The sequence below is a fragment of the Lolium perenne genome, chromosome 1 (genome assembly GCF_019359855.2).
Source record: "Lolium perenne isolate Kyuss_39 chromosome 1, Kyuss_2.0, whole genome shotgun sequence".
NCBI classification, from domain to species: domain Eukaryota; kingdom Viridiplantae; phylum Streptophyta; class Magnoliopsida; order Poales; family Poaceae; genus Lolium; species Lolium perenne.
This window is the reverse complement of record NC_067244.2, coordinates 24,520,676-24,537,301: the sequence shown is the minus strand read 5'-3', so window position 1 is coordinate 24,537,301 and position 16,626 is coordinate 24,520,676. Positions and strand designations below refer to the sequence as shown.

The following is a 16,626-nucleotide window of genomic DNA, read 5'->3' as shown; positions in this document are numbered from 1 at the left end:
AAGATTTGTAGCTGATGTGCTAGATCCATCAAGACAATATGCACTGGTTATCAACTGCAAATGGAGAGAACTTCAAATTCTGCAACCCAGGTTGATTCAACCAATGGAATGCTGAGTTCAGAACCATCACTATCACCAGTGATGACGATCTCGGTCTGGATGATGCTCCAGGCGTTGCTGCTAAAGCGGGTTGGTGCACCGACGTCCGGCCTCAGACATGGCAAAATTTCTAGTTGTGTGCTTTGTTTTTATTTAAAAAATTTGGTAGTCTCTAGGAATATCCTGCTAGATAGGAAGCAAATGCTTTGATACATATATCATTCGGCCATCGACAACAAGTCAAGAGCTTAGTTCCTAGATTTTCTTGTACGTGAGCTTTTAACATGCAAGTAGCTAGCTGGGCTAATATAAGCTTATAGTCGCTCTGGGTAACATTCAAGATATAGGCCTTTTAAACAAGCTTGAAGCTCGCCTTCCTCCGCGCTTATGTAACAAGCTGACACATCCAAAGTAGAGACAAGAACGGCTCTCGGAAGATCGTGCACCACAACACCATTTTCTCCAAAATGAGACTGCATCAAAACTAGCATCTTATTGAGGTTTCGTTATTCAGTTAGTGATTCTGATATTCTCAGTTAATTTCTTCATTTTTCATTTTCTATATAATGACCTTACTCTTCATTATTTGCATTCTCAGATTGTCAGTGTGTTACCATTTTATTGTCCTTCATTCTCTTTGGTTCAGTGATTAGTTTCTTCAGATTTCTGTTTCTCGGTCACTTTTGTTTTGAGTTCACTCAGTTTCCGTATACAAGTTATTTTATGAGTCCCATTTCTATAGTCTATGCCTGCTTCTCAGTTTCTCAATGTTGTCGGTCACTAATTTCTCAGCTATTCATTCTTTTATTTGATCTATTTATCATCTTCTTCTGTCATTGTTCTTTCTTCAGTCTCTGCCCTATGTTTTTTTAAAGTTTTCAGTCACTCTTTTGTTTGTTTCCTTTTATTCACTCTTTCAGTAATAAGTATTTCAGTTTTTCAGTCAGTAAATTCTCCTCGAATTTCCATTCCTTTTCAGTCTCTCTTTGTATTTACTCAGTGTTCATTTCAGTACTTCAACATTTTTATTTTTTTTGTCCAATCTTCGCCCTTTCAGATTATTTCTTTAGTCCCTCACAATCTCATTTTTCAGTTAATTTCTTAAGTATCTTAAGTCTACTTTATTTGACTTTCAGTATTTCACTTTTTCATTACATCATTTTGCATTTATTTTGCCTTAAATTATTTGTATTTATCAGAATTCCTAAGTATATTGCTTTAGTTTTTAATTACTTGATTATTTTTTTCTTTCATTGACTTTTTTGTTCTCTCTTCAGTCCTTCATTACTTGAGTTATCAATATCTCTCTCTGATTTGTAGAACTTCTATCATTTTCTTTCTTTATGCTTCTTCATTTATTCAGATATTCATTCATTTTCTCTTTTTTTAGCTTGTGATCTTTGAAAATACATAGGTTTCTTTTGTTTCATTGTGATTTTAGACTTTGATTCTATCTTTTTGGGGGTCATGGTGGGTAACTCCGCCTATCATACACTTTAAGGTATGCTCAAGTTTGATAGCCGATTCTGAAACCGGGAAAAGTAGGAATGGCCCCTTTGTTGATTTTATCTTCTACCGAGCAGTTATCTTTTTGAATATTTTTCTACTACCATTTTCTCACTCATTGTTTCTTAGTTTTGTCATTGCATCGGGGAAATGAAAAGCTGAGTAGTACACTTATTCTGTAGGGAGGTTAAGTTTCAGAACTAGATGGAACTATTTCCCTGTTTCCAATGAACTCGAAGCAGGTCTGGATGTGATGATGATGTTCTATATGACTTTTTCTCGCCATGTCAAGGTATCATTCCATGTGCTTTATGCTCAGATACTCGGAGAAGTCCAAAATGGTGCAACAATGTATTTTAGTTACCATCTATTGTTTTTGATCAGGGGATGAGTTTGCAAGCTAGTTTACAATAATCATTTGTTCTCTAGTTTTCCCATCTTTATGAATGCGCCCATTTATTTATAATTCCTATTATTTCCCTATAGTGGTTTGCAAACTTTGATGTGACTAGCAATGCATGATATTGGTCCTGAAGCACTATCATTTTCTTTCTGTTCTTCTTGAAGTGATTATTGTTGTAAGGTTTCTTTTCCCTTTTGGTTCTAGATGGATTGAATGGTCATCCCCAGGTATGACCCCCTATACTGCAACCCTCAATGTAATTTTTTTATCACATCTTTCTACACTAGTTTGTATCTGCTAATACCCTCATCTGACTCCCTTCATGGTACAGGTTACCTCATTGGGACTGCAGAATTTCACCAATTCCAAGTAGGTTATCTACCGGAACTTGTTACTCCTTTATCTCTAGTTCTACCATTCCAGGTCTAACTTCTCCTTTTCCCTTCTTTTTTTCTGTCTATTCCACCCTGGGCGTAGCGCCAGCTTGGGATGGAGTTGGAGGGCATGCGGCGTTTGCTTGCTAAAGAGGATGGCCCGGGTTTTTTTATGTGGCGTATTGTCTTAGTGTGTATTGGTCCTTTTTAGCTACAGGCTGTGTGGTTTCCCATTTTCGTTTAGAATGGTAACTCAACATTGGACTGATAACGAGAGACACAAAGAGCCGTTAGAACTCAATGTTTTTGGGCTGGCAGAAATGTGTCTATTTTCTAATTTGAGAACAGACGGTTTTTCTCATTCATTTTTCTGTAGTTTTGAGTCATACATCTGTCATCTTACTATTGGCTACGGAAATGTGTCTGTTCACGAATTTGAAAACAGATAGTTGTTCAATAGTCAGTCCCTTATTCTATGTATTCCCTCCTGCCCAAAATATGTTGCATATAAGTTTTGGTCAAAGTCAAACTTCTTAAAGTTTAATCATCTATATTAATAAAAATATAAACGTATACAATAAAATATTAATATTTTAAAAAAAATTACGAAATTTATTATCATATTATATGCATTTGACATGATAGATCTTTGTATTAGTATCTATATTCTTGATCAAAATTCGCACAGTTTTACTTGCACGGAAAATTATGCACAACATAAAATAGACAAGAGAGAGTATGATTCATGCAGAATAGTGAAGGAGTTAACTGAATAGTAATAAGGGTTATTTATTATCTATAATTCATGTTTGTTAGTATGTTTACCTTATCTTTTATGCTATTCGAAGAAAAACAATGACGTGTCCCTTAAATATGCGATTCGAAGAAAAACTCACAAGCACGTGTTGACAGATAACAAGAAAAGAATTGATCTAAATCTTGTCTCTAAATATGAATAGCTCATTTGTTGTTGGATGATCAAAATTTTCTGACAATGAGTATATTTATTGTAACAAGGATGTTGGCAACAATAAGGGTGGATCGTTTGACTAAACAATGACACTGAACATACCCAAGTCATTGGTATGTTGTGAGACACATTCTTCATGGTTAATAGCAATATCTTTAAGTGTTATCTTATATAAAAATCCTTAGACCATGAGCAAACTATAGCAACCTCATATTGGAGGAATTTAGACAATGAGCAAACTATAGCAACCTCATATTGGAGGAAATTATCTAATCTTATCAAGATTGAACCCAGATGTGAAAACTTAAGATTTAGGTATACCCGAAGGTACCAGAGTTTAATGATTCAGGAGTAGGATTTGTTCATCCTAATGAACGAGAGATATGATTGCTTAGTCCCAGTTGCACATCTGGGACTAAAGCCTCATACCAATTGGGACGAAAGCCCCATTTTCCAGAAGTGTGATCTAGGCCCTCTCGGTATTGTGATGTCAACATAATATTCCTGCGCAAATACTATGTGAAAATAATGATAGTGATCAGAGGACATCATCAATATACACGAAACGAGAAGATGGTAATTGATACCGGATCGAGGTTAACAAATATTGTGATTAAGGAGTTGATTAATGAGAATACTTAAAGTCTCACCTTGGGTTGTGAAGCAAAGGAATTAACATATGCATCAACACGAAAGATTAGGTTTATTATTTCTCCGAGTATGCAATGGAGCCATCATGGATGTCCAGGTCCCAACGTGGTTATAGATCCGTAGGTGCTCGGTATCATGACTGTGTTTTACCGAACCTAGCGGGTGATGGCACCAATCAACGTGGATATCAATTCATTGGGACTCCAAGCACGGAGTGATGTTGAAAGGGCTTCTTCCCCCCCCCCCCCCACAAGGGTAACTCGAGGGTTTATACCTTCTTTTCTTTTCTTTTCTTTTCAAACAACCTGTCTTGTGTCCCCAATTCGGCCAAAAGGTTGTCAAGCACAAGGTTTCTTATTATAATTGAAAAAAAAATATGTATAGTGTAGTAAATAAAGTAAATATACAAGAAGTAACGTAAATGCAATATGAAAGGTAAACTAAATGCTATGCAAAAGTAAAGTGGTATGGTGATGATAGTGATATAAACTTCATGAAAGAACTAAAAAAAAGTATGACAAATGTTTTCGTATTTTAGGATTAAATAAGTGTTGAAATTGTAAAGGTATTAAAGCACCCCAAATTTTTGGCCCTCTTTAAAATTTCCTAAGAAAAAAATATTTTTTACCCTATTTCAAATTTTAATTTGGATTTATGATACCTTCTTTAATTCTCAAACCTTGGAAATATTTTTGGCCTTTTTACGCTTTCGAACCTATGATATAAGGTGAGGCATTTCATATTTTCCTACCACAAAATAATTCAAAATGAGTTTCCATATTTTTTAAAGAAAACCTTTCTTTCCCACTTTACGAAGGAACCCTATTTTATCTTGTGCTAAAAAATCCAAAAATATTATGGAGTGATCCTAGATGTTTTGAACGCATTTTATGCAAAAATATCCCATATTTTCTTTGGACCAAAACCCTTTTAGTTTTTATTTCTCTTTCTGCGCTTTTCTTAATTATTTTTTCAAAATTACAAAATGGATTTTCCTAGATGGGATAGTACCCTTTTTTGGTGTCGCATATGAACGTCTTCAACATACTGAAACCCAAAACCTTTAATTTTCAAAAACCCCATCAAAATCTTCCAAAACCAGTCTTCTCTATTTGAATTTCCAAATTTGCACCAGTACCAAGTTTTGAATTTGGGAAAAAGGTAGTTAGAAAATATGTTAATATTCGTGTGGGACATGTACTAAAAAAACTCACCTCATAGTATTTCCAATTGTATCTTCAAAATGCTCCATGTTGGTTTATGCTGATATGAATTTTCAAAATCCTTGCATTACAAAGTTTCAAAATCTTGGTTTAGAAAAATCTTTCATTTTTTTCATTTGGAACACAATAGTGAAAATTCCATCTATTTTTCTTTTCAAAACCTTGATCAAAAGCTTGCAGAAAAGTATTTGTTGTTTTGAATTTTAAAATTTCTTGATTTATTATAACTTTTGAATTTGCAAAAGTTTTAGTTTAAAAAAATGTTGGAAGTGAAATTTGGCGGACAGGAACTTTGAATCACCTCAAGCCGAGATTCCTAGCTAACATCCAGAAATCCCTAATGCCGACTATGTCATACACCCAGGTGGCCACCGCTGGTGACCACATCCGGGCAGCGCCACCCCTGGATGGTCGCTGGCATTTGCCAGTCTCCCCAGCCTCCCAACCAAGCCCATTCTATGTAGAAAATTCGCTGTACCTTCCTACCACATAGTCTGTTCCTATCCTCTCCTGCTAGCGCCTGCAAAGTGGCCCGACCGCCGCCGCGCCACACGCATAATACGACACTATGCATGGTAGCACACTCCCATCCATGCCACCTCCGTCCAAGCCGCCCCTCTTCTCATTATCGACGCACCGCCTATGAACAATCACCTATCAGTCGGCCACTCCACGTGCAGCCGGCCCTCGTGAGCGTCCTCGGCCAGAACAGCCGCAACACCTCTTCAATCCCCTATAAAAGGCCCCCCTCTCCGGTAGACATTCGCACCACTACTCTCTCCCCTTAAATCGACTTCTAGCCTAAGCCTAGCCCTCTTGGAGCTTCCCCTCGCCGCTGGCGAGATCAATCCACCGCTCAGACTCGGGCAAATTTTGTTCTCTCCAGAGCTCCCGAGTTGTTCGGGAAAACTCAAAATTTTGTTTCGAATGACTCTGAGTATGTAGCTAGCTTTTCGCAAGTTATTCACGAGCTGCTGGCGAGTTTTGTGAGTCGACTCGAGTTTATATGACTGGGTTGTTGAATGAGTCAAGTCGAGCTAACTTGTTAACGAGTTTTAGCGAGTCGAGCCAAGCTGGTCCGGCTAGGCTCGAATTTCAGGCAATGTGAACTAAAAAATGGAATGCGAACTTTAATGAAACCAAATAATTAATGACTTTTTAAAGCATGATTTTTGCAAGTCGGATACTTCTTGAAAATCATGAACATTTTCCCTGTTTGAAAAACAAAGAAAATGAAAAAAAACTATACATAAAAGAAAATGTTCATGATTTTTCAAAAATAACGCTTGCCCGCCAAGGAGGGGAGTGCGTGCGATCACCCGCTAGCGCTTCCAGGCAGCAAGCGTTGCATGTATATGGGTCCCATGCAGCGGGTGGCAGATATTGCACCCGCGGAAGGATATCGTTGTGCCCGTGTGCTTCTCCTGGCTGGCCAGCCCATTAAGTTTTGATGAGTCGTTATTCTATCTAGGCGAGTGTTTGTTTTTTTATTTTATTTTATGGGTTTTCAAAATAGAATAAATTTTAAATCTGAACATATTTCAAATCTGAAAAAATTGAATTTAAATACAATTTAACGATCTAAATAAATTTCGGACCTGAATTAAATTCAAATCTGAACAAATACTGAATCTCAATGAAATTTAAATCTGCACGTTTTTTAAATTTAAATAGTTTTCAGATCTGCAGAAAATCTAAAGCTGAACAAAAAAAGGAAAATAAACATAAAAAACCAAAACAGCAGAGAAAACAGAAATGAACGACGAAAAACCGAGTGAACCAGAAGACTAGAACAAGAAGTTTCTAGAAACTTCCCGAAACAGGAAAAATACCAAGACGCAACTGGGCTGCGGCTCAAGATGATTCCGTACGCTGGCGTGCACGAATAGTGACAGATAAGGGTTTTCGATGAGAAAGACTGAAAGCTGGTTACTAAGTTCGTTCCTGGGCTTAAATTTTCAGTGTGGGCTTCGGTTAGGCCTATGTACCCAAAGAATACCCCATACCGGGTATGGTGAGGATGAGATGAGCTCAAGCTCATTGCTCACTCATTTTTTTTGATAAAGAAAAAATATTAATATTGATAGATTTCAATTACACCCAGCCTTTGCAACAACGCAGTACCCTAATGGTAGTACGGATGCACACAGACAAAAAAGGAAAAGAAAATTAAGAAAAAGAAGTCCCGCTACGGAACTCCAGTCCTAGCAACAACAGCACATCCACCACTAAGACAACACCTGGAATCCAGACTCTCCACCAGCGACGCTTCCAACAAGGAAACAGTGCACAAATATGGTGTCGAATGCATTGTGCAACAGTCCACGGAGAAAAAAAAATACTATGCTTGAATAAGCCAGTGATAGGTATTCTTTTCAGTACGTGTCAACTCGGTGTGGGGACTACTTTCTTGGTCGGAGTTCTGATTTCATGCAGATCAATGTAAGTCTGCAGCTTGTGTGGAAGTTACCCCCTGAAGAAGAACTTGGCGAAACTGGCCAAGATTGGGTGCTTGTTCTTTTGGACAGCCTAAACCAAGATATGAGAAGTAAAATGATGTTTATTTGGTGGAGGTCTTGGCACCATCGTAACAACATCATTTTTGATAAGGGTGATGCTTCTGTAGATAATTCTATAAGATTCTTACAAAATTATTTAGACATTGTGCAGGGTATTTCTGCTAGAAGACCCATGGTAGACAGGAAAGGCAAAGCTCATGTATGCCAAACTCAGAGGGATTTAAGCACCAAAGATAGTGAAAGGAAGAAACCCAGTTGGGAAAAACCCCAGGAGGGGTGGATGAAATGTAATGTTGATGCAAGCTTCCTAGAAACCGAGAAGAAAGGTCACTGGGGTGCGGTCTTACAATACCTTAATGGTGCAGTCATCTGCTCGGCATGGGGTGTCATTCCACACTGTAGGTCTGCAGCCATGGAAGAAGGAATTGCTTGTCTACAAGGACTGAAGATTTCTATACAATATTCTTCGGAGAACCTGATCATTGAAACTGATTGTTCTGCTGTGTTGGAAGCCTTTAGCAATGAAAACCTTAACAGGACTGATCTAGGCATTGTTGCAAAGGAATTTAGATTGAAAAAACCTCCTGATCGCCAAGTCTCTCCACTGAAGGTTGATAGGAACTGCAATATGGTGGCTCATTCTATATGTCAGATGAGTCGTAGAGAGTTGAGTAGTGGTGTGTTACTAAGTGCGGTCCCGACCTGCGTGTCGAGATCGGCTTGGAATAATTGTAATCAAAACCCTGTTGATTAATTAATACAATACCACTTTCAAAAAAAAGTAAGTCTGCAGCTTTGTTCAAGTTTTTTTTAGGGGAATAGCTTTATTCAAGTTAATTTTACATACTACTAGAATATCTGGAGCAATAATGCTAGCAAGTAAACCGTCAGCCAGTATGTGAGGAACAAACCGAAGGTTACCTTCTTCCCTTTCGAGCAGAGTAAGAAGTGTTGTTGCCAGTTACTTTTTCCTGCAATATTTAGATACTGTGAAGTCTCATGACATGCATACTCCTTTATTGTTTTTCTTATGGGTCACTGGACAAAAAAAAACTGGTCCAATAGGAGGTAGCCTATCTGATGATTAAATGCTTAAATCATGGTGGGGGGACTCAAACAAATGCTTAACCCATGCATACATCGTGCATAAGAGCCCTGTGGACTGCATACGGAACAAATCCACTACTTCAAGAGCTTGGTTTACGCAAAGCTCTGCTAAAGAACCTCATAATAGCTTTACTCATGCTTAGGCTTGCGAAGGTGGTAAAGATAAACAGATGAAAGCGTGTTTGAACTATTTTTTTTCCTTTTGTGTGTCGTGGTGGACTGTGGTTACTTGGGTGGAAATGAATTTCTACCTTTTGTCTGCTAAGGTTTTCTGAACTTCTTCCAGTGATCTCCTTGTTTGTTCTTGCTTCCTGAATCTGTTGCCGCTTTGATGATAATGCCACATATTTTATCAGGACCTTTCTTCAATCATAATATGCTTTCTTAAATTTTATCTTGGCTGAATTGTTCGACCCCTCCTCTAGAGAAGAAACCTTTAAAAAATTAAATGTATGCTGCTTAGTGTGGTGTGCACACGGTATTCTTTAGTAAAAGACAAAAGAATATAATATTTTTGTTGTGCTCACCAAGCAGCTACTTCCCTCTCACAGCCCAACATGGATGCCCTATTATAGGGCCGTTGGCGACCACTCCTATATGCCCAAGCAATATGGGACTAAAAACGGGAACATGAGGCTAGAGCCACTACTTGCAGTGCTCCTGGACCGTGCACTACGGCACAGTATTGGGCCTCTAGGATGGTGAAAGAATACAGTCTCGCTGGATCCATTCAACGACTTTGATCGTGATGATGGAAATCTTCACCAATAGCTAATGATAAGAACAATGACACAAAAATCTTATCAGGTCATTAAGTTTCACATCAAATTTGACCTGGATTTTGAGATTAAGAAAAACATATTTCTTTTGTTAGAAAAGAGATCCAAAACTAAAGGAAGTGGGAGAGTGACTATTCAACATTTATTTGTTTTATGTATTTTTATCTTCCTTTTGATGGGAACAGTAGAGAACGGCTCCTGTTAAAAGATCGAGGAATGCAAAATGATAAGGAAATCATGGTCTCACGGAATGACCAGGAACTTTGTACCTATTAGTAATTTAGTGCACATGTTTAAAAAAAGTCATTCAATGCAGCAACCGCCTGTTTTTCTGTATTATTTGGTGGTCTTTTTTTACAAGCTGCCATCACCGCATTGTATGACTTTTGTTCGTCGTAGCGCTCTAACTTGTGAGTTTTTCAATGTTGTTTGATGGAAAGAAATTCTTTTATCTTTGATGTACTATAATACTTTATATTTAATATATACGTACCCTCTTGTTAGCTCTCGGTAAGCTCAGAACTTTCTTAGCGCTTCGTTGACACTTCACCGTTAGGTCAACGCACCAAGATTCGTTCGATCGATGGGCTCACATTATACTATTATGCCCACCCCATTATTCTTCTTCGTGGCACACATAAAAGATGAGGGATGGTGAGAGAAGAGACAAATACGGAAGGCGCATGACGAACCCCGAGTTGACACGGCCTTGCTGTCACGGTGGCGATGGCGATGGCGAGGAATAGAGCGAGTGGAAGTTGTTGATGATGTGGCAGAGTCGAGCAAAAAACTTAGGGTGGGGAATGGTGGTGCTTGCCGGTGCCATAGATGATGTGGCCTTTTTATGGACTTAGAGGGATGGACAATGCGTTGTTGTACTAGTGGAGGAGGAGATTGAGGCATGGTGGGTGGCGAGATGCACCTTAGCATGCCGGACATGGGCATGGAGGATTGTTGTTTGGCCGGTTGTGACTGCGGGGTGTGGCTGGCCGATGCAGGATAAGAAAGCCATGAAGGATGTGGGTTCTGCGATAAAATCAGTCGATTGATAATTTGCTAAATTATCGATCAGGTGAGTGCTAGGCTAGGCGTGCTAAATTATAATGTAAATCACCGGTCCCAAAAAGAAATTTACCTTTTTGTTGGATAGAAAAATAATCAATAATGAGATGGGCTACCAAGAAATAGTATGGGAATTATCTCCATAGAAAACAAGGAAAGGGCATAATATCAAGAAGAACAAAAAAAAAATTGAATGTGACTATAGCGTGCAACGAATGCATGCACAATGAACGGGGTACATGAGTCCCACCACAGGGACGAAATTCAGCAAGCACAATGCCTACCTAGCTCTCATACATACCTCATGTTGTACTTGTACTTGCACACACAAAGAGCTAGTAAGTTCCCACTTAAATTAAACTAGCCATGTACCAACTCTTGTAGATGTGTGTGGATCATTATGCCTAACTAACTAGTCAATCCATCCGCCATGCGCATCTGGTGCTGTCTGCCGATGACTTCTCTTTGGCCTAAATATTATAACCTTACGGTAAGCGGGTACTTGATGTGCCAGGTTGGCCATAACTGGGGACTTCACAAAGTGCGTTCCAGCGGCACCATTACATTCATCTCAACAGAAATATGTACGTATCATGCACAACCATATGCATGCATCGCTTTTTTATATATAAAAATGCATGCATGTATATGGCTGCCCCCGAGCCCAAGCTCCGCTTCGCACGACCACCGTCAAGAGGCGACCACCGCATTCTGAGGAGATCCCCACCATGAGAAGAGGCGAGGATACTCATATAAATGCGATGGATATGTGATCCCCCATTGTTAATTTAATTTGCAATTCTTTCTTTATATTTATGTTGTTTTTATTGTGTGCACAATCGAGTGGAATTCGTAACCGAACTAGTGCTAGCTTAGCACGGAGTGTTGGAAGTTTGAAACATCGAAGAGGGTTACGCCAATGTTTTGTGTTCACGGTGTTGTTAACCTGCCAACGGTAGTGGAAACACCACATGGGGTTCCATCAACTTTCACACGATATATAACTCTCACTATAATAGCTAACAAGGGCGACAACACACATCACATGGACGTCGATACTTACCGCCCAAAACGAGCAATGTGTAATTTTTTTTTGGCACACGTCATAGTTATACCAAAAAGTAGTGATATATGCAAAAAAGGATATGCCGCTACTTGTTGGGCCAGACCTCCGGCTTGTTATCAAGTGGGGTCATTACAAATATAGACAAAATCAACGATATTCTAGAGAACAAGTGCATGGCTACATTTTGGACCCAACAAGCAAGGTTCAAGTTTCCAGGGTCTTCACTCATTTATTTGTCCTAGACCAGTGACGTGTGCTGAGACTCCATAGTACAAGCGACATATTTTTATTTTTCTTGTCAGCGTTATGTGATGCGGACCAGCCAATAAACTATCGGTTTTTGACCGCCACATGTATAAATTGACAACAACATACTTCTATTTGTTCATCACTGATCTCGGCTATAAGCCTGTTTTCTAGTAGTAGTAGAAGGACCCAACTACATATGTTGTTCCCACGATTTTTTAGATGCCATAGATGCTTGTTGTAAAAATGTGTACCATTCTTTCCCATGTACATGTGTGTGCATGTGGTTTGTTTCTTGCGGTGATTATTTTATCATTTGACAGTTGGCATCTTCGATGTGTGTGAATCATGTATTAAATAAGGGAAATACCCCCCCTCCCCCCCAAAAAAAATGTTCAAAGAAATATGTATCACAATACATGGTTTAGAAGTTGCCTCGTTCTGGGTAAATATTGACGAAATGAATAATAAGTTGTTGTTGTGGAAACTTTTGTTATGCTTTTAAGAAATCAAAAGTTAGTATGTTTCGAAATGTTTTGGTCTAAACATTTGGGCACAACTTGCCCACCTGTGGAAAACCCCAACTATAAAAAACCATGGGCTACTTGAAAATTTTCCATATTTTGCACCTAGAAGCCACCAATAATCAGAATAATAGGTTAGTGTTTGTTTTGTTTCTTCGGCTTCTGATGACATGAACAAAAGAAAAGTTGGCCGTTCTTTAATGCTAGTTGCTTAGAAAAAAAAGTTATGTAGAGTTCCCTTCTTGTGCTAGTAAAATAGCATAAGTACATATTTGGATGTCGCTATTGGAGCTTGGAATTTGGAATTTTCCATGTGTAAGAACTATTTCGACCATTTGGATTGTCACGGAATTCATATTTCGTAATTCGGCATGAGTACCATGTGGTTTTTGGCACTATAGCAGCAGCGGAGCATTAGCCAACAAAATAGAGCAGACGAGAATGAAGAGACGTACGTAGCAGACTAGGCTAATATTGGGCTGGCTTTTGTCAATAAATAGGCATAAAATTAGTTTCTCAACTGGGCTAGGTGGCCATAGCCCAGTTTTGTCCTAACTAAGATCCGCCAATGCACAATAGCATGGCTCTTTTCCAAATTAAATGTTCTATATATTGGTATTAGGGAGAAATCACCCTACCCATTCACCCCTCCCCACAAACAAAAGAAACAAGCTTGTCGGCGTGGCGGCGGAGAAACTCCAGGCGGCATCGCAGGTAATTCCTCCGGCAATCCTCCTCCCTACCCCAATTACCTTCGACCCCGCATGTCCTCCCTCCCCCTCCCTCCCCCTCTCCCTCCCCCTCCCTCCCCCTCTCTCTCTCTCTCTCTCTCTCTCTCTCTCTCTCTCTCCCTCTCTCTCTCTCTCTCGAAATCACCCTACCCATTCACCCCTCCCCACAAACAAAAGAAACAAGCTTGTCGGCGTGGCGGCGGAGAAACTCCAGGCGGCATCGCAGGTAATTCCTCCGGCAATCCTCCTCCCTACCCCAATTATCTCGAAATCACCCTACCCATTCACCCCTCCCCACAAACAAAAGACCTCTCTCTCTCTCTCTCTCTCCCCCTCTCTCTCTCCCCCTCTCTCTCTCTCTCCCTCTCTCCCCCTCTCTCTCTCTCTCTCCCCCTCTCTCTCTCCCCCTCTCTCTCTCTCTCTCCCCCTCTCTCTCCCCCTCTCTCTCTCTCTCTCCCCCCCCCTCTCTCTCACTCTCACCCCCTCTCTCCCCCTCTCTCTCTCTCTCTCTCTCTCTCTCCCCCTCTCTCTCTCTCTCTCTCTCTCTCTCTCTCTCTCTCTCTCTCTATTTAGTTCTCCTCAAGATAGCGCCGTCCAACGCCGGATCCCCATCTAGAGCTCGCCTATCTGGGCCCCATGTTAAGCAAATCCGGTGGAGGTTAGCCTCCTTTACATCCGCCTCATGGCAGGTTGTCTCTCAGACCTTCCTCTCCCAACTCTCTTAGATCTAGTAGGTGCCTGCGGTAACCCTAATCCCATCTATCCCCAAATGCAGTTCACAAAGGATGTAGTTTTTGTTATGAAATGTTCAGCTTGTGTAGTGCTCTGTATTTTTCTATTAATCCCCAAAATTGAACCAAAGCTTGTGAAATACATGAATTTTTTAGGTTGTGCAGTTAGTTGTATCACTGATAGATTTTTTTATATTGCATACATTTTGTGGAAACTTTTATTCATCGTTTGTGAGAAATTTTGTTGTTATAAAAAATGTTTGCATAGAATTTTTGAATCCATAATTATTATTATATATGCACATGGTATACATATTTATTTTCTAGAGAAGTACATCATAGTAGAAGTTTTATACTTACATATATGTACAATTCCACACTTGATCCATCAGAACAACATTTTTGAGTTTGTGCCTCACCAGGATTCCTTGAGATAATTCAATGAACAACCAATTAACATAATTTAAATTTATCCCAGTTTTAGATTCCTCGGTGATTTGGTATTCTATAACTCTTCAATTCCTAGCCCTCCAATACATACATCCAAAGATAACCTAAACGTGATGATAAAATCATAATAGTACAAAAACTAGTTGCCTCTTATTTGTTAACTAATTTATAAAAAATTCAAAAATTGAAAGGTTGCCTAGTTAGAAAAATGGAGTTTCCTCTTTTGTCACAGTGTTTTCCTACTTTTACACAATTCTCAATCTTCAAAAACTTGCACGCGAAAAGATTTCCTAATGGGGTATATATTTGCATGGAATGTGCAGGAATGGTAGGCCTAGACTTGAACAAATTCCCCGATGAGATGAGGTTGGGCGGTGACTATGCAAATGGTAAATAATTGACCCATTATTCTCTATAGGGGTCTATAGGGGTACCACAAGCTGGTTGGCCTAGACTTCCACATGTGACTGGATTAATTCTTCAAATCTTTGCCTTTTTGCTTAGGCTTGTGATGATATGAACATAATAAAATTTGGTCTTGTCTTTATGCTAGTTGTGAAGTGTTATTTTTCTAGAGTTCCCTTCTTGTGCTAGTGAAATTGCATAAATATCATGATAAATCAATCCAACATAAAATTGATTGCCTCTTTTTTGTTATTTCATTTGTAAAAAATGCTATGTTCCAAAATTGTCTAGCCAAGAAAAAGGAGTTGCCTCTTTTTGTCATCATTTTTTTCTACTTTTACAAAATTTCTCAATCTTCAAAGACACCCACTCAAAAAATTTCCTAATGGGGACATATGTTTGCATGGAATTTGTAGGAAGGGAAGGACTTGACTTGAATAAATTTCCTAATGACATGTGGTTGGGTGGTGATGATGCAAATGGTCAACAAGGTGACGCATTATCCTGTGAAAAAGTTCAAAATGGTAGGGGGTATACCCGGGTTGATGGCACAGGAGAATCTTCGACCTTGGCTAATCAAGTGCACGATAATGCTGTAACAAAAGCTTTTGGGGCAAACAATTATGTTGCAGTTCCCACTGATGCCACTATTTCTCCACTTTCTGCTCCCAAGGGTCATGGTCATCGCAAGGTGCCTAGACCAATTTTTGAGACTCAATGGAAGCGTTGTACCCGTAACAATAAAGAGGGCTACATATTTGAGGCTCTTCCTGATCGCAAAAAACGACGCAAGACCTCCTCAGTTCCCAAGGATAAGCCACCTACTATGATCCCGGTCACCGAAGTGCAACATATTCGACTAGAAGAGTGCCACAATGTCACTAAACAGCTCACCGAGGAGCATCTAGACCAACATCCCAAGAACTAGTTGTGTCGTTTGTCAGTTGGGTTCTTTATTTTGGTTACCTCAACTTTATATGTTAGATGAATTATGTGAACAATGTGTGGCATGTTTTAAGTTGGAAGATTGGGAGTGTCAACCAAAAGTGCATGTGGCCCTTATCTAAAACAAAACCAAAGAAAGTTTGTGTATTATTTTCCTCCAATAAAATAATTTGGGGTATTTTTGGTTGGAATTTGTTGATGATTTGCTTAATGTTTTTTTGACTTTTTTTTCGTTTCTTCTAAGGGATGTCTAGGGTTTTGTTTGTTCTTTGGGAAAGCAACGTGTTTGATGGCCATGTCATGATCCCGACAAGCTTTGGTATTATTTTCAACTTTGTTTCGGATTATTTTGGTTCATTTTTTTTATTTTGGTTCATGTTTCTAGTCCCTCACTGGTTGCTAGAATTTTCTGTCGTGCAAGTTCCATCTAGCTATAACCGATGTATCTCTTTACTGCTAGTGGGTGATTTAAATTTCTACTGGTCTTCTAAATTTTTAACGGGCTAGGAGCAAAATTTGATGAAATTTTCTATTTTAGTGACAACATTAGTTACCTTGTTTTGATTGAGCTCCCGATTAATGGTCATCCTTGCACATGGAATAATATGCAATCCAAGTCTTTACATGAGCAGCTCAACTTCTTTTTGACACACTCACCGTAGGACAATCTTGTGGGACCCCCGGGATTATGGCTAGACAAATCCCAGAGCCTAACCTAGAGCTTGAGAGCCTAAAGTGAGAGAATCAACAGTGACTCTACGACTAAAAGGAATAATATTACAACTCTTAACAGAGTCAAGATCCAAATTATTACACGCAGAGGTCACTGACCCAA

At 39.2% G+C, this 16,626-nt stretch overlaps 1 protein-coding gene and 1 non-coding gene across 2 annotated transcripts; one reads left to right on the top strand and one right to left on the bottom strand.

The window, feature by feature from the left end:
- Positions 1-9,264: 9,264 nt before the first annotated feature.
- On the bottom strand, positions 9,265-9,389 carry LOC127328032 (U5 spliceosomal RNA). The gene has a single exon (XR_007868939.1). It is a non-coding gene; the product is annotated as a U5 spliceosomal RNA (small nuclear RNA).
- Positions 9,390-13,866: 4,477 nt separating this feature from the next.
- LOC127330297 (uncharacterized) lies at positions 13,867-15,898 on the top strand. The gene is made up of 3 exons (XM_051356580.2): positions 13,867-13,949; positions 14,765-14,830; positions 15,263-15,898. The coding sequence occupies exons 1-3, from the start codon at positions 13,943-13,945 to the stop codon at positions 15,772-15,774; spliced, it is 585 nt and encodes a 194-aa protein (XP_051212540.1). The 5' UTR covers positions 13,867-13,942; the 3' UTR covers positions 15,775-15,898.
- Positions 15,899-16,626: the final 728 nt, after the last annotated feature.

Coding starts and splice junctions, on each gene's coding strand:
- LOC127330297 (XM_051356580.2), top strand. Junction 14,831..15,262: donor GGGCGGTGACTATGCAAATG/GTAAATAATTGA, acceptor TGGAATTTGTAG/GAAGGGAAGGACTTGACTTG.